We start from the raw sequence: 23133 nt of genomic DNA on the forward strand, positions 1-23133 counted from the left end.
GGGTGTGGAGGGTTAATGGTGGGAGCTACAGAGTTAATGGTGGGGTGTGTAGGGTTAATGGTCTGATGTGTAGGGTTAATGTTAGGTGGTAGTCTGTGAAGGGTTAATGGTCTGATGTGTAGGTTTAATGGTGGGGTGTGTAGGGTTAATGGTCTGATGTGTAGGGTTAATGTTAGGTGGTAGTCTGTGAAGGGTTAATGGTCTGATGTGTAGGTTTAATGGTGGGGTGTGTAGGGTTAATGGTCTGATGTGTAGTGTTAATGGTCTGATGTGTAGGTTTAATGGTGTGAGCTAGAGGGTTAGTGGTAGGAGCTAAAGGGTTAATGGTCGGATGTGTAGGGATAATGATGTGACCTAGAGCGTTAATGGTCGAATGGGCAGGGATAATGTTTTAAGGTCATCCGCTGAGTGTTAAAAACTGATGGGTTGCACTAGTTGACCCTGAAGTCACTCATGTGGACAATGTAACGAGGTGTGAATTAGAACACACATTCTACTGTCGGCAGCTAGACTAACATAAAGATTAAAATATGTTCTGGCAACTTGAGCTACCGTCATATTTAAGTAAAGAAAAATTGTGGTCCGTGGTTTAAGAAAACTAAAGTTTTTAGTTATGTGTCAACTAAGGTGTCATGTGTCATGAGCGATGGCGGGAAAATATGATGTGTGAACTAATATAAATAATTTTGTTTAAGTGACAATATTTTCTAACCTATTTAGAAATTATTTTTTGCACAATTTTCTGGTCACTGCGCAAAGGGAAGTAATAAATAAAATATTTCAGGATGTGTTTTTATCTGTGGTTGTCTTTCTTGGCAAAACTATCCTATGAGCTCTGCAGGTTTCGATACGCGGGTCTGATGATATTCAGATGTAACTTTCTGGTAATATTTAACTGCACAATTCAAACGAAGCTTTAACTTCAACTTAAAACACAGAAAAATGTTTTATTTATAACTTTATTCAAAACATATGCATTTTTAGGTAATATTTGTTCAATAAATTTCTCTTCGTCGGTACCTATCGAAGACCAAAGTTTTAAATGCAATGCATTGTAGCTTGTAGTACATTTTTATTTTTCATCAAACCAAAAAGTAGTCCCTAGAGTTTGACGTTTCTAGTATTTTTGAAATTCAAACATCGGGTCAAATGTTTTAAAAAGTTAGACTTTTACAGCCGGTTAACTGTGTAAACTGTGTTGTCAAATGTTACTTTGTTACTTCTGTAGTTTTAGTACTACGATGTTTAGTTTGTGGTGTTTGTTCCGTATGATCAAATCTCGGACAAGATGTCCAAAGCAACGAGCCGGAATATTCCGGCTAGAAACATAATTTAACAACACTGCATCATTAAGATCAACGGTCATCTGACAGTAACCGTCACTTTGTGTTATGACAGTCACCGGAACTCAGTCATTATTCAATAACCGTAACCAGTGGCGTAGCAAGGGGGGGTGCGGGGGGTGCGGACCGCACTGGGTAACACCATTTAGGGCAAAAAATAGCAAAATATATAGAGAAAAATAATAATTTCACTTAATTAATTGATTGATTCGAGTGTTAAAAAGCTTTTTAAGAGCAAATTTGACAAATCCCGACAAGGGTGGAGGGGGAAGGGTGCAAATCGAAATTTGAGAGGGGGGTGCAAATCAAAAGTTTGAGGGGGGTGCAAATCGAAAATTGAAAGCTTGTTCCTGGGCGCCGGTACGCTTCTGGGGGTGACACCATTAATTGCCGCACCGGGTGACACCCGAGCTCGCTACGCCACTGGACCGTAACTCTGTCATTATTCAATAACCGTAACTGTATCATTGGACAGTAGTCGTAACGGCTTCATTCAGTACAAACCGTAACGATTTCTTGAGACAGTAACAGTAACTCTGCCACTGAGCAGTGACGATGACCGTAACAAATGAAATAACAAATGACCACTCCCTGAATAAAAGCTACAACCAAATGTGTTTTACTCCTCCATGCCCCTCCCCTTTCCCTATCACTGTTTTCTATTATTCTAGGTTCATTTCGTCAGTGATTCTCAAATTCATGTTAATGACAACCTAGGGTTATGTCCCTTGTTCAGTAAAAAACAAAACAAAATCTGTTATTTTATCTTTGTTTAGAATAAAATTGTAAAGAATTTAACGATGGAGGATCGCTTTCTTAGCTGACACACGCACACACAAAATTGATTTTTTTTTCGACCCCGGATTATTCAGTTAAATATTTGAGCACCGCTGGCTCAGCTGACAATGAAACAAATGACCCAGGTCAAAGAGTGACCTAATTACTTGACCTACCTGTGTCAACTCTAGGCGGGGACTCCACCAAAAAATTCCAACATAATTAGTTACATCGCGCATGCGTAGCAAGTGGCCAGACAACTAGTGCATTAAACAATTTAACACAATTCTCATTAGGTTGTCAACCTTATGTGTATGTAGTTGTTTGAATACTAGAGTTAGACACCGCTCATTTTCTGTGTGACTTGGTGCTGTAAAACAAAAAACGCTATGCCTGTCTTATTCTGACCAGTTCGGTAAATTAAGGTTGTCCAAAGCACGCCACGACCATGAGCGCCTTGACCACTCAACACACGTGACCACACTACACACATGTGTAACAACTCCTTTTAATCCGGATAATCGTGTCGCGCTAATCCGAAATCCTGGTGAAGTCTTTAGTGCGACCCTTACGTTTCTTGAATAACACCCCCCCCCCCCTCTTTAACATAACCACTACGCCACCACAACCCCCACCCCAACACATTCGCAGCCTTCCTCCTCCCCCCCCCCCCCCCCCCCCACCAGACAAGGCTGTAACAACTGTCAACATCTTGAGACCCACTGGTTCCCATTTTTTTTTTCTTGTGCTACAACGGTTCTCAAAAAGATTTGTTTAACACCATGTGTTACCTACACACAACACCCTCTCCCACACAACACCCTCTCCCACACAGCACCCTCTCCCACACAGCACCCTCTCCCACACAGCACCCTCTCCCACACAGCACCCTCTCCCACACAACACCCTCTCCCACACAGCACCCTCTCCCACACAGCACCCTCTCCCACACAGCACCCTCTCCCACACAGCACCCTCTCCCACACAACGCCCTCTCCTCCCACTTCCCACCCCCTCACGTAAACAACCAACAAGCAAACAGAATCTAATTCCCAGTCACATGTGACAAAAATCAAACACTGACCTTCTCGCGACCTTGTCCACTAACTTCCGGATAGTTTCTGCCATCTGACCCCTGTAATGATCCCGACCCCTGTTCTCTAATCCCACCCACGGGTCATGACCCCTGGTTTTAGATCCCCTCCCCCTAACCCCCACCTCAGTAAATACCTCCTGTAATGCGGACTAGTGAAGCTACCTGTACCTGAGACTTGTGTGGCCAGATTTTTCCCCAACCGTCTTGGTACGCTGACTTGCCTGGTGAGGTTCCCAAGATGGCGTCGGCCATGAAACTCAGTGCTGCGGTGCCATGAAAACACGTCGTGATGGAACCCTGGATTTACTACCTACCTGTTTAACACCTGGATTCGTTACCCGGACACGCATACATACGCGCATACAACTGGAAAACTAGGATACATTCAGCTGTGTTGTTGCAGTTTTTTTCAGTTGTGACAAACAAGTTCTGTAGTGTAAAAATAAGTTGGCATAATCCCTCTAATTTAACGAAGTTTTTTTATGATTTTCATGAAGATTAAGGTGACTTCACACCATACAACAATGTGTTGTTGTCCGTGCGATAGGCTCTTATTCAAGGGAAGCAACTTGACATCAGTAGAAGAACAAGACGCTTTGACAACTGATTAATATTTTTTCAGATTTTGTTTTTGGTAAAAAAAATAATTTCTAACTAGTTTTGGCGAGTTTTAGAAGTGGACAAAAAGTGATGACGTCATATGTGTACCGCCTCAATGAGTGACCCCCAAATGGCTGTGGTTTTAATTAATTGATTCTGTTCGTCGCGCGGGTCGCCCAATGACGTAAGTCGGTGATTAATAAGACAATACAATCAAATTTTTTAATTGCAGTTGAACATTTTAGAAAAAAAAAAGTTTAGTTGCTGACTGCAGGGGTCAAGAAAAACATTAGCCGCTGGCTGGAGCATACAATTTATTTGTGTAGTTTTTACAACACTTGCAAGAAGCGCTGGGCCGTACCTCTGTGCCGATAAGGATGTTTACAAGCCTCGGGAATTTCCGATGATACGGTCACATGACCGTCTCGCCCCGCTGGAGGAGACCGACAGTTCGTCGTCTGCTTCAAGCTCGGGGAACTCAGGGACTCAGTCCGCGCCTGGTTCCCGTCCTAACGGTACACCTGGCGACCAGCAGACGACCATGACTTCCGATTTGTCCAGGAACCATAGCAGCTACACCGGGTTGAGTACTTCCGGTTCCGGCAACGCCATGAGACCAAACAACAGCAGCCACAATTTCACAAACAGCGGGAACCATTCCGGAAATATTTTTCCGTTGACTAAACCGGATTCGATCCCGCATACATCCATTGTCTCATCTTCCTTGCCGGCTCCGACGTCCCCGCTTTGTCCGGAGACGGCTCCGCTTTTGCCGGCCTCCCCTCCGGCTAGTCCGGACAATGCGGAAGTCGTGAAAATGAAACAGGAAATCGATGCGATGGTGGCCAAAAACATGAGCACACCCCACTCGTCCCTGCCGGACTTCAACACGCTCAAGTCGGCCATGAAACACGACGACCCGAAGAAAGGGAAGCGGAAGTTGAGTCTGCTGAACACGGTCATGCGCCGAGTGAGCATACACCGGAGGGAGTCCACCCCGGCTGGGAGGATCGCCACTTTCTTTTTCGGGGCCACGGAGGATGCGATGAAGGAGGAAGAGAGCGGGGAGGAATCGAAAAATGAGGACACTAGAGGTAGGGTATCACGTGACACGACTAGAGGTAGGTTATCACGTGACCTAGGCTGTCACGTGACCGACTTTTTTACGGTCATCATGGTAAATATGTCAGCCTCGCTTTCGTTTATTTTCAAAGTTTCGTGGTCATTTCAATAATATATACTTTAATTAGTTTTATTTTGCAAATTAAGCAACGATATTTGTCTTATAATTAAATGGCTGCTTAGTCTTTGTTGTATGTATGCCATTGAAAGTTTATTTGAATTATTCTTCTTCTTCGTTCTTAATTGTAATGTTGGAGGTGTCAATTTGTTATTCGCCATATGGCCCATTGACTCCAATTTCAGCCTGCTTTTCTTTCTTGATTGCTGTCATAGCAATCAAAAACAAACAACACAGCAGTTGTTTGATTTTGGAGTTGTCTCTCCTAGATGGGATGCTGTCCCCAGCTATCGAGCCTCATCTGTCCGGGGGTTCAACCATGAGATTTACGCGGCCCCCACCCCAATTCTATTTGCCTGCTACCCTTGTTACACTAGAGCAGATGATGATTCGTTACATTTGTCATCACTTTGTTACAATATACTTACATTTGATGTAACATTTGTTACAATATTGTTAATTTTTTTTAAAATATAAAATATTCCTTGTACCACGTACAAATGTCCATCAATAAAATATCTATCTATGAATGTATTATAGGGATGGAAATATAACATGGTAGAAATTCGATAACAAACTCCATTTTACAAAAACCAATTTAGGCTACCAATTTACTTTGTTCAAACAGAAGTAAAAAAAAAGGTTTTAATCAAGTTTTTGAATGGTAGTAATGAAGTTTAAAATCCCATGCTAAAGAAAGGGGAGGTTAATGTAAGAAAACTAGGGGAGATAATTATCTTTTAGGGGAAGTAATACAATAGAAGTTTAAATAGGATCGATACTTTTCTTAAAGAAGTTTGTAGTCAATTAACTTGTAAGTAATTAATGAATACAATGTAACCCACTTCACTTCATTATTATAATACATTACTGCATAATCTTCGAGTAAATATATTTTTAAGCTCATTTATTGGGAGGCAATAAACATTTAGGGGAAGTAATTCAGCATTGCCAAACCACATTTGTGCAACAAATAAATCTTTTATAATCTCCTATGAAAGTTAGATAAAATAAATTGTTTTCAAGTTATAAATGGGTTGTATATAGACAGCAACAACTAGTTATGTTTCGACAAAAGTTAAAAATACTTTTTGAATAATGATGCGTTACTACACTATATATATGTATTTATTTCTCGATAATTTTTCCTAGGAATTCGATGCCTATTTTTTTGTTCAGGCACCGGCTATTTTCGTCACTTATTCTGTAGACATAAACTTTGTCGTCTGTTCCTGTTTGATGTGGGTGTACGCTGTGTTTGATGTTTTGTGTAGAATTCCTAACGTCTGGGTTTCTTCACTGCTCGTCTGGTTAGGTCCTGGCTTCGTGTGCCTGGGGCTGAGCCTAGGGATGTGGGTACCCGTAGCCTAGAGATGTGGGTATCCGTAGCCTAGAGATGTGGGTACCCGTAGTCTAGAGATGTGGGTACCCGTAGCCTAGAGATGTGGGTATCCGTAGCCTAGAGATGTGGGTACCCGTAGCTTAGAGATGTGGGTACCCGTAGCCTAGATATGTGGGTATCCGTAACCTAGAGATGTGGGTACCCGTTGTCTCGAGATGTGGGTACCCGTAGCCTAGAGATGTGGGTACCCGTAGCCTAGAGATGTGGGTATCCGTAGCCTAGAGATGTGGGTACCCGTAGCCTAGAGATGTGGGTACCCGAAGCCTAGATATGTGGGTACCCGTAACCTAGAGATGTGGGTACCCGTAGCTTAGAGATGTGGGTACCCGTAGCCTAGAGATGTGGGTATCCGTAGCCTAGAGATGTGGGTACCCGTAGCCTAGAGATGTGGGTACCCGTAGCCTAGAGATGTGGGTATCCGTAGCCTAGAGATGTGGGTACCCGTAGCCTAGAGATGTGGGTACCCGAAGCCTAGATATGTGGGTACCCGTAACCTAGAGATGTGGGTACCAGTAGCCTAGAGATGTGGGTACCCATAGTCTAGAGATGTGTGTACCCGTAGCCTAGAGATGTGGCTACCCGTAGTCTAGAGATGTGGGTACCCGTTGTCTCGAGATGTGGGTACCCGTAGCCTAGAGATGTGGGTACCCGTAGCCTAGAGATGTGGGTATCCGTAGCCTAGAGATGTGGGTACCCGTACCCTAGATATGTGGGTACCCGTAGCCTAGAGATGTGGGTACCCATAGTCTAGAGATGTGGGTACCCGTTGTCTCGAGATGTGGGTACCCGTAGCCTAGAGATGTGGGTACCCGTAACCTAGAGATGTGGGTATCCGTAGCCTAGAGATGTGGGTACCCGTAGCTTAGAGATGTGGGTACCAATAGCCTAGAGATCCAGCCCTTCCCCCCCCCCCCCCCCTCATCTTGAGCAATTAAGCTGATTCACAATACAGTAATTTTAACCATACCAAAGGCATACAAATGTCTGTGTGTGTATGTGTGCGTGTGTGTGTGTTTTGAAACGACTGTGGCGCACTAAGGATTATTGGCGTAGGGTCTGGGGCTGGGAAAATGCGACGTTGTGGATTTTATTCACTGATGATTAGTTCATGTGTCCCACGGTGATTTAAGAAATTTGTTGGTGACACTATGGTGACTTATAGTAGTTTAATGGTGACAAAATGGGGACTTTGAGTAGGTTGTTGGTGATACAGTGGTGACTTATAGTAGTTTGTTGGTGACACTATGGTGCCTGGTGACACAGTATTACATTATTGTTCAACCTGACTTGGCATGATTTTATAGTTCACATCTCCCACCTGTATCACCTCCCATCATCAACGACAAATTCGTCTTCGATATTTTGTCTGATTTGATGTTTTATCTGATTTCCTTTTTATGTACATGTTTTATTAAAACCTCGTACCCAGGGGACGGTAAACTTTCTTCGGGGGGGGGGGGGCGGACACTGTTAAAAGTATATATTTTCTATATAAATTATATAAATTTCATTTCGTTCGGGGAGGGGGCGGTAGAAATGCCCCCCCCCCCTACCCCGAAGAGATGCCTGGAAGATACTATGCTCGTACCATCAAGTAGATCTGGCCTAACACTGTACATACGGTCTGCGGTCGGCAGGCAAATTTATACAAATTAGATTTTTGAAAGCTTTAAATTACATTTATTTATCTACTTGTGCAAGTGTTAATTCATGCCCTAATTAAAGCCTGATTGCTAATTAAATTTTTGTCCTCTGACCAGATACAGACAAGTCACATGACAACGGTCACTTTCATGGGGAGAAGTCGCCAGTCGAGAAAAGAAGGGCTCAGGTGGCTGTTCTCAAGTAGGTGGATGGGGGGGGGGGGGTTGTGGGTTGGTTTGTCGCTTGAGTTGCTTAAATTGGTAGGGGTTTGTGGGTTGGTGTTGTTTGTGGGTGGGGTTAGTGGGGTTTTCGGATTTGTAGGGTTGGTGGCTTGAGTTGGTGGGGTTCGGTTCGAGGGTTGGGTTTGTAAGGGTTAGGTTGGGGTCGTTGTTGGGTTCGTTGGGGTCGGTGTGAAATGGATGGGGTTAAGGTTAGGGATTAGTGGGGTTGGAACTGACGGGATCTGTGGGGTTGGCTTTATAGGGTTGGAATCGGCATGATTTGACATCTCAATAAATAAAACATTCACCAAACTTTTTCCTCAGAGAAAATCTTTTCCTCATTCTCACTGGCCTATACGGTATCGTAATCGTCATATTAGGAGCTGTGATACCTCTGACGGATATTTTTATGACGAATACCTACCATGCAGCATTCGAGGTAGGATTTTGTTTTCATTTCTATAAAAAAAAAATATTTATTAAAAACTTTTTTAAAATCATCCTAGCCTGGCGAAGTGCGCATGTCAACTGAAACGTTTTATCCAATCGAATTTTGATCTAACTATCACATGATTCGTCTCTGCAGGTGTTCTATATTTATCTCTACGTAGTCAGCATTGTCTTTCTCGTCTACGTCTACGCCTACCTACTACGGCGCAACCGTCTGAAGACCGAGTTCCTGACCCGGACCCTATCTAGGTCGATGTCATGGACGCGGTCCTGGGCCAAGTCATGGGCCAAGGCTGACGAGTCAGCCAAGAGCAAGCTGAGGAAGAGGATGATCTCACTTGATATGGCCAACCATCACACAGGGACCTTTTACCTCAGGCTGGGGGTGCTAGGTAGGGAGGAATGGGGAGTCGCGGGGAGGGGCGTAGCGGGTAGCTCATGCAGTTAATATTGAGCCGTAGAACCGGTTGGTGACCTAGTTACCAGCCCTATTGTTTGATTGGTTGGAGAGTGCTTTGTTGGTAAGGAAATGTTAAGTTTATTCAGAATTCTCTATGGGTTAAGGGAATACTAGCTTATCAATTTACAATTTGGGGATTTCTTGCATGGGGAATACTAATTTGGTGAAGTTTAGTTAAAGATGATTGTTTGGTAATTGCTTGACTGGAGAATGATGTAGGGCAGGGGTCTCCAAACTACGGCCCGCGGGCCGGATGCGGCCCGCGAGGTCCTCTTATCTGGCCCGCGGAGATCTTTTTGTCCACGGAAAAAACGTTTGTTGGTGATGGCTGAGGAACTTTGCCCAGAAAAATCAAAGACATGCCTGGAAGAAACTGGCCCCCGAACTGAAATTTGATACTTAATGCGGCCCTCGGGCTGAAAAGTTTGGAGACCCCTGATGTAGGGGAATGGATTTCATGGTACCTATCGAAATTAGAAGCTTATTTTTAAAGATCAAATAAGTATAAAGGAATACTTTGATGATGATGTTCAAAGGGTATCATAATAACAGTAATATATAAGTTGTCTTTTTTAATACATTTTAATACATTTGTTATAAGTAAACTCTACAACCACCCCCACCCCCAGGGTTCGGCATCGGCTCCATGATCCACAGCGGCCTGACTTTTGGCTCCTACTTTGCTGGGGGTGATGACGAGTCTTGTACTGAGAGCGCCCTAAAGGCCATCGAGCCTTTGTTCCACCTGGTCTTCACCTTCTTCCAACTCTACTTCATCTTCATGAACTCCAAGGTAAGTCTGCCCACAACAAGTCTCACCTTGACTAGTCCACAACATGTCTCACCTTGACTAGTCCACAACATGTCTCACCTTGACTTGTCCACAACATGTCTCACCTTGACTAGTCCACAACAAGTCTCACCTTTAAAAGTCCACAACAAGTCTCACCTTGACTAGTCCACAACAAGTCTCACCTTGACTTGTCCACAACAAGTCTCACCTTGACTAGTCCACAACAAGTCTCACCTTGACTAGTCCACAACAAGTCTCACCTTTAAAAGTCCACAACAAGTCTCACCTTGACTAGTCCACAACAAGTCTCACCTTGACTAGTCCACAACAAGTCTCACCTTGACTAGTCCACAACAAGTCTCACCTTGACTAGTCCACAACAAGTCTCACCTTGACTAGTCCACAACAAGTCTCACCTTGACTAGTCCACAACAAGTCTCACCTTGACAAGTCCACAACAAGTCTCACCTTGACTAGTCCACAACAAGTCTCACCTTTAAAAGTCCACAACAAGTCTCACCTTGACTAGTCCACAACAAGTCTCACCTTGACTAGTCCACAACAAGTCTCACCTTTAAAAGTCCTTAACAAGTCTCACCTTGACTAGTCCACAACAAGTCTCACCTTTAAAAGTCCACAACAAGTCTCACCTTGACTAGTCCACAACAAGTCTCACCTTGACTAGTCCACAACAAGTCTCACCTTGACTAGTCCACAACAAGTCTCACCTTTAAAAGTCCACAACAAGTCTCACCTTGATTAGTCCACAACAAGTCTCACCTTGACTAGTCCACAACAAGTCTCACCTTGACTAGTCCACAACAAGTCTCACCTTGACTAGTCCACAACAAGTCTCACCTTGACTAGTCCACAACAAGTCTCACCTTGACTAGTCCACAACAAGTCTCACCTTGACTAGTCCACAACAAGTCTCACCTTTAAAAGTCCACAACAAGTCTCACCTTGACTAGTCCACAACAAGTCTCACCTTGACTAGTCCACAACAAGTCTCACCTTGACTAGTCCACAACAAGTGTCACCTTGACTAGTCCACAACAAGTCTCACCTTGACTAGTCCACAACAAGTCTCACCTTGACTAGTCCACAACAAGTCTCACCTTGACTAGTCCACAACAAGTCTCACCTTGACTAGTCCACAACAAGTCTCACCTTGACTAGTCCACAACAAGTCTCACCTTGACTAGTCCACAACAAGTCTCACTTAGATACCAACATGGCCACAATTATCTACGCTATGAGCTACGTCTTTCTTGCAGTCATCTTTACAAACTTGCCTCCCCTTGCCTAACTGGTCTCCTTTTGTACGTATTTCATTCCCTGCCCTTTTGCTGACTCGCCTCCCCTTGTACTTATTTCCTACCTTGCTTAACTTCCTTTGCACCTTCTATGCACCTTGCCTAAACTGCCTCCGCTTGTACGCATACCCTCCCCTTCGTCTTGCCTAACGTGTCTCCTTTGTACAATGTTGTCTGCCCTGCACCTTGTCTTATTTGTCTCCCCTGTACTTATTCCCTCCCCTGCACCTTACCTTACTTGTCTCCTCTTGCACAATGTTGTCTTTCCTTTTACAAATTCCCTCCCCTGCACCTTGCCTAACTTATCTCCCTTGTCCCAGATGTGCATCCACCGGTACAAGACGCTGGGCAGGTTCGGGCTGATGCACATGTGCGCCACCAACATCTGCGTGTGGTTCAGCAGCATCGTGGTGGAGACCCTCCACGTCATCCACGAGCACGAGCACCACAGCCACGCCCAGCACGCGGCGGATCACGCCACGGATCACGTCACGGATCACGCCACGGATCATGCCACAGATCACGGAGCGAGTCACGGCGACATCGGCCACAAGCCGGTTCATTACGCCGTGAACACGACCGTGAAGGCCGGCCGGAAGTTGTTGGCTGGTGAGTTCAACTTTTTTTATCTGGCATGTGAAATGTTGACCAGTAAACTAGCCAGATTTTTGTCTCCTATGTGAAATGTTGACCAGTAAACTAGCCAGATTTTTGTCTCCTATGTGAAATGTTGACCAGTAAACTAGCCAGATTTTTGTCTCCTATGTGAAATGTTGACTAGTAAAGTGGCCAGATTTTTGTCTCCCATGTGATATGTTGTCCAATGAAGTAGCTAGATTTTTGTCTCCCATGTGAAATGTTGACCAGTAAAGTAGCCAGATGTTTGTCTCCCATGTGAAATGTTGACCAGTAAATTAGCCAGATTTTTGTCTCCCATGTGAAATGTTGACCAGTAAATTAGCCAGATGTTTGTCTCCCATGTAAAATGTTGACCAGTAAAGTAGCCAGATTTTTGTCTCCCATGTGAAATGTTGGCCAGTAAATTACCCAGATTTTTGTCTTCCATGTGAAATGTTGACTAGCTACATTGCAGATTTGTGTATCTAATGATGGGTGGGGGCGTCAAACTATTTTAAAACTCAACAAATCCTCACCCAAGCCGCTTTGCATCAACACATAAACCAAACCATTTCAGATTCACAACAAAAATACATTAATTTCCCCAGTTACACCTGGCTATTGTTAATGTAGCAGTAAAATGTGACACCAAATTTAAGTCTGTGAAATGAATTCATTTGTATCTTAATCCATAAATTAGGGACCTATTTTTTCTGTAACGTCATAAAACTTTACTAGCTGTCAAATTCATTTGTATAAAACCAAATTGCAAAATGTTAGGAGTGCTAAATTCTTTTGACCCCCCCCCCACCACCACTACCACCACCACCACCACCACCACTACCACCACCACCAATTTTTCCCTATTTATTTCAATCGGAACAATACAAGTGTTCGATCAATTTATAAGATTAGTTCAGTGGGATCAAAAACAGTGGCGTAGGCAATGAGGACGTTTGGTGGAGTGGGAGGGGTTAAAACCGTCACGAATACTCAAAATATCTCATCCACTTTATAGCTAAAAGACAAATCGAAACATAGCCGTTGTGGCGCTTTTGATGCATTTCATTTTCAATTTTCAATGTGTTAAAAGCAGTTTTATGTTATAACCCATCCCCTTGACCCCTAAGTTTTCGATATAACCCATCACCTTGACCTTTTAGTTTTCGATATAACCCATCACCTTGACCCCTAAGTTTTCGATATAACCCATCATCTTGACCCTTTCTCGTCCTCTCCTCCCCAGCGGTCGCCGCCTCTGCAGCTGCCCACGACGCCAACGACACCGACCCCTGCAGGTGGTCGGGCATGATGAACCAGGCAGTGGAGGCAGCCGGACCTTACCTGTACCCGTGTACCATCGAGTACAGTCTCATGTGCGCAGGTAGGTCAGTGTGACCCTGTACCATCGAGTACAGTCTCATGTGCGCAGGTAGGTCGGTGTGACCCTGTACCATCGAGTACAGCCTCATGTGCGCAGGTAGGTCAGTGTGACCCTGTACCATCGAGTACAGTCTCATGTGCGCAGGTAGGTCAGTGTGACCCTGTACCATCGAGTACAGCCTCATGTGCGCAGGTAGGTCAGTGTGACCCTGTACCATCGAGTACAGTCTCATGTGCGCAGGTAGGTCAGTGTGACCATGTACCATCGAGTACAGTCTCATGTGCGCAGGTAGGTCAGTGTGACCCTGTACCATCGAGTACAGTCTCATGTGCGCAGGTAGGTCAGTGTGACCCTGTACCATCGAGTACAGTCTCATGTGCGCAGGTAGGTCAGTGTGACCCTGTACCATCGAGTACAGTCTCATGTGCGCAGGTAGGTCAGTGTGACCCTGTACCATCGAGTACAGTCTCATGTGCGCAGGTAGGTCAGCGTGACCCTGTACCATCGAGTACAGTCTCATGTGCGCAGGTAGGTCAGTGTGACCTTGTACCATCGAGTACAGTCTCGTGTGCGCAGGTAGGTCAGTGTGACCTTGTACCATCGAGTACAGTCTCATGTGCGCAGGTAGGTCAGTGTGACCCTGTACCATCGAGTACAGTCTCATGTGCGCAGGTAGGTCAGTGTGACCCTGTACCATCGAGTACAGTCTCATGTGCGCAGGTAGGTCAGTGTGACCCTGTACCATCGAGTACAGTCTCATGTGCGCAGGTAGGTCAGTGTGACCATGTACCATCGAGTACAGTCTCATGTGCGCAGGTAGGTCAGTGTGACCCTGTACCATCGAGTACAGTCTCATGTGCGCAGGTAGGTCAGTGTGACCCTGTACCATCGAGTACAGTCTCATGTGCGCAGGTAGGTCAGTGTGACCCTGTACCATCGAGTACAGTCTCATGTGCGCAGGTAGGTCAGTGTGACCCTGTACCATCGAGTACAGTCTCATGTGCGCAGGTAGGTCAGCGTGACCCTGTACCATCGAGTACAGTCTCATGTGCGCAGGTAGGTCAGTGTGACCTTGTACCATCGAGTACAGTCTCGTGTGCGCAGGTAGGTCAGTGTGACCTTGTACCATCGAGTACAGTCTCATGTGCGCAGGTAGGTCAGTGTGACCCTGTACCATCGAGTACAGTCTCATGTGCGTAGGTAGGTCAGTGTGACCCTGTACCATCGAGTACAGTCTCATGTGCGCAGGTAGGTCAGTGTGACCCTGTACCATCGAGTACAGCCTCATGTGCGCAGGTAGGTGACGTTGTACCGTGCTGGGTCACTGTGACACGGTATTAGGTTAACATACCCCTGTACCATTGAGTACAGCCTTATGTGCGCCGTACTCTCTACACACACCGTTGAAACTTAACACAAACATTATCGACCCTGCACTTAACATGTCTACCCCCCACCCCCCACTCCCCCACCCCCAGGCATCCTGTACATCATGTGGAAGAACGTGGGCAACAAACCCCGCCGCCCCCGCCAGTCCGAGCTGGAGGAAGACGACGACGAACAGCGGCTGCACAGGATGAGTGTGGACTGCACGAGCAGCAGCCGAGGGCTGTTCCTGGGCATCCTGCTCATGGTGGGCACCATCATCTCCATCATCGCCTTCTACATGCTGGTCAACAAGCCGGAACTGCACGTGAGTCTCACGTGGTCTTGTGTGGCGTTTTTGATTGGTTGAGACTAACTCTCGACATGTACACAAACAGCCAATTCACACGCAAATTTTAAAGAGCTCTTTTATTTATTTTTTAAACTATGCATGCACGCAAATTGATGATAAATAACACAGTATCCTACTGCTTTATTTACATGTATTTTATTTTTTCTTCGTAAATGGTATCACCAGTGCAGAACGCACCCCCACACACCACGCCTAGTGACGCCACCGTCCAAATTTACCTTCTCTTTGTTTTTACCTGTTACAAGATTACCAAGTTGTTCTGTGACTAATTAAATGAAATTAATTAATTCCTCCCTCCCCCAGTCGTCGGCCATCATCTTGACCCACACTTCTGAGACTTTCATCTACCTGGTCACGTTGTTGGCCATCATACTGGCCGCCATCAAGATGAAGAACTTGACCTTCCACAACGAACACGAGGCTGACCTTGAAGACATCCTCATTCTCATTTCCTACACGGGTCTTCTTGCTTTTATCATATTCAGGTAGGGGGCCTAGCTTTCATTATATTCAGGTAGAGTGTCTAGCTTTCATTATATTCAGGTAGGAGGATCTAGCTTTTATTAAATACAGGTAGGAGGGTCTAGCTTTTATTATATTCAGGTAGGAGGGTCTAGCTTTTATTATATTCGGGTAGGAAGGTCTAGCTTTTATTATATTCAGGTAGGAAGGTCTAGCTTTTATTATATTCGGGTAGGAAGGTCTAGCTTTTATTATATTCAGGTAGGAAGGTCTAGCTTTTATTATATTCGGGTAGGGAGGTCTAGCTTTCATTATATTCAGGTAGGAGGGTCTAGCTTTCATTGTATTCAGGTATTGTGAAATTGGTTGGGGTGGGGGTAGGGAGGGCCTCATGCTTTTACTATAGATGTTTGTAAAAAACACTGTACATAATCAACTGTACCGTAGACTTGTACAGCCCAGTACAAATATTTTAGTAAAATAAACCTGTCAGCTTTTGCCTACACAATCACAAACAACACCAAAATTCTAAAGCTCGAGTAGAAACATAAATCTTAGTAATTTTTTTTTTTTTAATGTGGGGGTTTCTAATCCAAATGTCACTTACAATATTTTGTTCTTTGTTAGACCGTGTCTACGCCTTAACCTCCCCATTGACAGTTTAAATGTAGGTCACATTTCTATAATTAGTTCATTAAAAACATGGAGCAAGAAATAACCGGTGTCATTCAAGTCATTCATTTGAAAATTATCGTTCAGTAACTATTAGCTCGAGTTTGCTTCACTTGGTTGTAGTTTACTGAGAATAACAACACAATGCTCCTAAGGAAACAATGTTTTGGTGTAAAACAATATGTATCATGTAGATATAATGTTTTGGTGGTTAAAAAATATGTATCATGTACATAATGTGCGATAATCACCGAATCTTCTGCTCAATAAAACAATTAGGGCCCACAGATTAAAGATGTATAATGTGGACAAAGTCGTGAATGTTAAAATAATATGAATAAGGTTGCAGAATTAATATATAAAATTAATGAATATAAACAGAATATAAATAAAAAGACACTTAAGGATTTATTACAGCATTCTTTTAAAATTATATTTGTTCTATAAATACAATCTATCACGTGATCTAATATAAACTGATCGCTGATTGGTCCGCAGCCTTGTGGCGTCCATCATGCATGACGCCGACACGCGGTCAGCCCTGACCATCTTGTCCAACGTGACCATGCTCATCCAATCAACGGCTCAGACCATTTTCATGTTGGCTGGGGACCGGATGACGGCAGCCAATGAAATACAGGTAAACACAACACGTGATATACAGGTGATAGCACGATATACAGGTGATGTACAGGTGATATACAGGTGATATACAGGTGATATACAGGTGATATACAGGTGATATACAGGTAAGAGAATGATACAGGTGATAACGTGATGTTCGAGTGATGGCATCACATGCAGGTAAACAGCACAACACACAGGTAAAAGCATGTCTAAACACAACAGTGGACATTATAACGAACATCAATGGCAACCACAAGGCTACAGAGTTTCTTTCCGGCATCAGTTACACCCCCCCCCTCGAGCACATCAACCGCCTCGCCCCCAACCCTGGACAAAGTAGAAAAGGTATACAGGCCTGACTTGTATAGAAATATATACATTAACAAGTGCCCCCCCCCACCCCCCCCAGCAAAATGTCTGAGTGAAACCATACACTGATATTGATAAAACACAGAACTGATGATGACACAACAGTGTTTAACACAGTATTCAACACTGTGTGTATGGTGTTTTAGGCAATATGTAAACATTGTGTTTCTGAGAATGCTAGTTGAGAGTGCCACACCTTAACTAACATCAACAAACGGTGTAATGGTATGGTGTCTTGTTTTGGTCATATTTTCAAAAAATTAAAATTTCAGGAGTCAAAGAAAGCTGGAAGGGAGTTCATCACATTTTTGCTGATATCGAACTTTGCTATGTGGGCCGTAAATACCTTCGAGACACAGACCCCTCACCATAACCCCATACAGGTGAGTCACATACACATACACCACAACTCCATACAGGTGAGTCATATACACATACACACACCACACCAAACTCCATACAGGTGAGTCACATACACATACACCACAACTCCATACAGGTGAGTCATATACACATACACACACCACACCAAACTCCATACAGGTGAGTCATATACACATACACATACACCACACACCACACAACCCCATACAGGTGAGTCACATACACATACACACCACACAACTCCATACAGGTAAGTCACATACACATACACACACAATTCTATACAGGTGAGTCATATACACATACACACACCACACCAAACTCCATACAGGTGAGTCATATACACATACACATACACCACACACCACACAACTCCATACAGGTAAGTCACATACACATACACACACAATTCTATACAGGTGAGTCACATACACACACCACACAACCCCATACAGGTGAGTCGCATACACATACACACACACTACACAACTCCATACAGGTTAGCCACATACACATACAGCACAACCGCATACAGGTGAGTCACATACACAAACCACACAACCCCATACAAGTGAGTCACATACACATAGAAACACACAATTCTATACAGGTATGTCACATACATACACCACACAACCCCATACAGGTAAGTCACATATGCGTACATATAGACAAACGCTACATACATACAGACACACGCCACGAGACCCTACATTATGTGCAACACAGTGTCATAGTTTGCTGATGTCCCTATAAAAGGTGGTTAGTAGGTGTGTCAGATAACCTCATAAGGAGAGGTGTATATAATATGTGCACTATACCCAAGTGAATATGCACATAGCCACGTACACATAACTAAGGTTATCTTTCTAAAACAATTAGCATACATATCTACAAACATTTATAGGCCTAAACTGTAGCTATAGAATATGTTGAGAGATTTAGTTTTATTCAGAGGCGTAGCGATGGGGGGGGGGGGCAGGGGGGACATATGTCCCCGGGCGCCGACCTTAGGGGGCGCCAAAATGGGTTGTAAAAACAAATTAAAATGTCATTTTAGCTGCATTTTCTCAGTTTGACGGGAGGGGGTGTAAATCAAAAAGTTGGGGGGGGGGGGGTGCAAATCGAAAGTTTGAGGGGGGGGGGTGCAATTTGAAAATTTGCTCCCAAGGGGGGCGCCAAATTGAAAGTTTGTCCCCGGGCGCCGGGAAGGGTCGCTACGCCTCTGGTTTTATTATCTGGAATTGTACAAACTGCATATGTAGTGTTGTATGTTTAGGAGATGTAGCTTAAGGAACTGTTGATGACAACAGGTGACTTAAGTCAGCTGTAAACATGCCTTGTGTCCCCAGGTGGAGTTCTACGGGCCAGTGGCCTGGGCCATCTTCACCCACATCAGCGTTCCCCTGGGGATCTACTACAGGTTCCACTCCACCGTCTGCTTCAGCAACATTTGGAAGAACGCATGGAAGAGGAGGAAACACGACCATCATTAAGTTGGTCAACTTTAAGTTGACCATCATTAAGTTGGTCAACTTTTAGCTGACCATCATTTAGTTTACCAATGTTGACCAATGTTGACCATGACCATCATTTAGTTCATCATCATTCAGTTGACCATCATTAAGTTGACCATTCAGTTGACTACTATTTGGCTGACCATTAAGTTGACCAGAATTTCTTTCACCATCATTGACCGCGACTATCATTAAGCTGACATCCATTGACTGTTCCATGTATGCAACAAATCTGTTGGAACATTGACCTCTCTGTATAAGCAACGAATCTGTTGGATATGTTCTATTCACTTCATGTATAGTTGTGTCAAAAAAGTTAAACATTCAGGGTTTTTATGTAGAAGTTTTCAAGTCTGGCACATTTTAAATGTCAATGTGTGTATTTATTTTATTGCAGAATTTTGCAGGAGTTGTTTTTTTTTAAATTGTTTCTATTTTTTCAGACCTCTGATTTAATTTATTTACAAAACAGCAACAGATATTCATTCATAGCAGCTCATATCTGTGATATTTTGTGAGAGATTGTGAGTCCCAATGTGAAATTTTAGTTTTTTTTTTAATGGTAGATTTTATAAATGGTATATACGTGGTTATGTCCCTTATTCAGTTTAAATCATACATGGGAGGAGAGCCAGTACGACATTTATAATGCAATGTTACATTTAAATAAAAGATTAAAAATAGTATCATTTTTTTTTCTTCATCCAGTGTGTTCTAACTGTATACTATTTGTATTCCTTTCGTCAATGTTAAAATGTATACTAAAATTATGATTTGTTCAGAAGTAATTAAATATGACTTGCCATTTTGTTTTAATTTTGTGTTCCATTTTTTTCCCCATATGTAAATAACAGCGTCTTTCATTCAGAAAACATTTATAAAAAATTTTTTATATATTTTTTGGTATTTAAAACAACTTGTACCTTGTTATGTGGCAATGTATAGAAGGTGTGTGTTCCCGGTTTGGACTTTTCCCTTCCGACCAGTGTTTCTTCCAGACATTTTTCTAATCGGTCCATTTTTAGTATGACTAGGTTGTTTTTTTTTAAATCTTCAGCAAAGGGAGATAAATTTCTCGAAATGACAATTTCCACGTATAATGAAAATGTATGTAACTCAGCAAGGTGCTAGGTTAACGACTAGGAACTATATGTATAATTTAATTGTATAACTTACTTTTATGTTATGAACAATCATGTTACCCCTTGTCACGAATATTTTGTTCACCTTTTTTTGTACGCTGCATCATCAAATGACTTGAATTTTTTTTTTCATTCTCAAATTTGTACACAGATTAACCAAGATGTTTGTATTTATATTTTTTTTTTACGATTGTGTTGCAACACAAAGAAAATGTTATTAAATAAATTATTCAAACTGAACTGTTATAGTTGTCTTCTTTGATAATCTGTATAGTACTTTTTAATTGTTAGGAAAACATAAAAAGCGCCACTAGTATAGCATGACTAGCCATCTCCACCCATAAACATTAACAATTCCCGAAAGAACCTCACTAGTTGGTCCCACTGTCAATCCGTTGATCCCTGATTGCCGTTCTAATTTTCTTTTACGTTAACATTAAAGAAGATTGTGTGGTCAACCTCACTTACAAAGTCCCTTACTTAGGGGACATAACTCTACCTCAAGTAAACCTGCGAACTAATATAGTGACTTCATCCCTCCTTAAAATGGTAACCGGATGTTCTACATTTCTCTGCATTGTATTAATGACGCACGTCTATAAAAGACTCATTTTATGTCATTTCCAATGAGATCAAATATTTTAGGAAACAGATTGTGTTCTGATAAACTGGGAACAGATCGTAACTGAAAATAGCATAGGTTTCCAGGTGGCAATATTATTCTTTAATACTATTGGAGCCAAACCGTCTATTTCTTCGGGACCTAAACAAAACATGTTGATAAACAATCGTGAATGAATGTGCATGTAAGAAAAAAGTATTACTATTGTTTATGTATCAGCTCTCACAAGCCGAAGATGAAAACTAATACTGCAGCGAACACAGCAAGGCAAACTGACGCTGTAAATTACATGTTTGAGGGAAATGAAATAAAAAATGTCATTATTTAAGTAACAAATAGCTGTCTTAGTTTAGCGAAAAGCTCTATTTAACTAATAACAGAAAAACAAGTATCAATAAAAATATCTTTATTGAATATTTTTTTAAAACAGGTTAAAAACTTAAAAACCAGAGAGTTAACGAAACAAAAGACTTCAAAAACTTTAATTAAACTGATGATTGATCAATCCTTACAGAAAAAAAAATGTTTCTGTTGCCAATAGCTTTCAAGACAGTTTCATTCACTCTCATGGCCAACTCAACTGTACACCCGACACCGCTCACACCAATCTATGCCAAACCAAATCTGGTGGTACGAATAAAAGGGGGATAACCTGAGCGTCGCCTGGGACTGCGAAACTCCCCCATCCCACACGGAAGGAGTTTCACAAAACGGCGTCACTGCTCAGTGTAGACTAAATCCACACCCCTTCTTGTTTTATATATCAGCATCCGCCACTGCTCACAATTCTATTTCCTACAAACCACGCCCATTTTTTTTTTGTTTTATATATATCAACATCCTAAAAATTCTTTCGTGCACTTTCTATTTTAAAAGCAAACTTTTTTAAAAATCAGCGCAGCTAAAACAACAAAACAATGTTACTCTGTCACCCCCAGATCAGGCGACACCCAGAGGGATCAAAACACACGGAGAAGCGTGTGTAACACAACTAACATTTGAGAGACTCATCTTAACAATTTAAAATAGCACACTCCAGTCAAATTAAAATAGCACACTCAAGTGAAATTAAAATAGCACACTCCAGTCAAATTAAAATAGCACACTCCGGTCAAATTAAAATAGCACACTCCGGTCAAATTAAAATAGCACACTCCGGTCAAATTAAAATAGCACACTCCAGTCAAATTAAAATAGCACACTCCAGACAAATTGAAGTTAAAACTTTGCCTCTGGCGTAAAAAATGATTTAAAATCCCAGTGGGATACAAAATTTACAATCTTATTAAAAATAAAAAAAATTTAAAAAAAAAAGCTTGATAATTGGCCTATAGCGTATAGGAATCACAAGCGTTGAATTAAAAATGAATGAAGTTAAAAATTTAAGAAAACATCTGTTGAAAACAAAGACAATGAACTCTGTACAATTGACCAGTGTACCACACTAGCTCAGTCGGGTCAGCTCATGACCTTTACCTAGCCAGGTCCTGGGCACCGTTAGAGGCACGCCCTGGAGAGCCTTTGTGGGCACCTCGATGTAGCTGACGTCAAACCGTCCAGCCACCCTGCCCAGCCACCCCGACACGAGGGAGCTGCCACATTTCCTCCTGTTCCCAAAAATTCTCACAGTCCCCAGGTAATGGACAGCACACAGAGGGTTCCACCTCCCATGCCAGAGTTGCGCCACGAGCCTGCAGTTGACGGGGCGGGCGTTGTTCTGTTCAAACTCAATCAGCGCGCCCTTTGACCGGAGGAGGTACATGACGTCATGGTACAGGAAATGAATGACCCCGTCTCCCTCCCCGGGGATTTCCCCCCAGTCAACCAACCGATTGGTACGCCTCTGCAGGCTGTACGCCCTGATGCCGTGGTGGGCTCTCACCAGAAAGATGAAGTAGTCGTCCAGTGTAATCACGTCCACGGCGTCCTCAAGCAGATCAGACCTGAAGACCAATGTCCACACCGTGCCCTCAAACAGCTCCGGCCTGAACCCGCTTGTCCAGTTACTCTGGCGGTTTCTCCCAATTCCAATGCGATGTATGGCACCAGCATTCAACCGATGGATCACGTGATTTCGAGCGAAGAGCAAACTTTTGCTGCCAGGGGTGGTGAAGTTGTTTCTGGCGTCGAAAGCCTCGAGCCAAATTTTCTCCACGCTGAGTATCAGGAAGGAGGCGGTCGAGTTGCTGAAGCATTCCAGGAACAGCTGATCCCGAAAGTTTAGCAGGCTGATGTTCGAGACTTTGTTGTCGTACT

At 43.1% G+C, this 23133-nt stretch overlaps 1 protein-coding gene across 1 annotated transcript; it reads left to right on the forward strand.

Moving 5' to 3' along the window:
• The first annotated feature begins 3444 nt into the window (after positions 1-3444).
• LOC131936891 (proton channel OtopLc) lies at positions 3445-20495 on the forward strand. The gene is made up of 12 exons (XM_059293989.1): positions 3445-4910; positions 8219-8303; positions 8648-8762; positions 8910-9165; positions 9863-10026; positions 11663-11951; positions 13207-13344; positions 14823-15037; positions 15386-15567; positions 16715-16856; positions 17485-17595; positions 18949-20495. The coding sequence occupies exons 1-12, from the start codon at positions 4220-4222 to the stop codon at positions 19090-19092; spliced, it is 2532 nt and encodes an 843-aa protein (XP_059149972.1). The 5' UTR covers positions 3445-4219; the 3' UTR covers positions 19093-20495.
• Positions 20496-23133: the final 2638 nt, after the last annotated feature.

Source organism: Physella acuta, unplaced genomic scaffold (assembly GCF_028476545.2).
Source record: "Physella acuta isolate Inbredline_101_S28 unplaced genomic scaffold, ASM2847654v3 ptg000194l, whole genome shotgun sequence".
Lineage (NCBI taxonomy): Eukaryota > Metazoa > Mollusca > Gastropoda > Physidae > Physella > Physella acuta.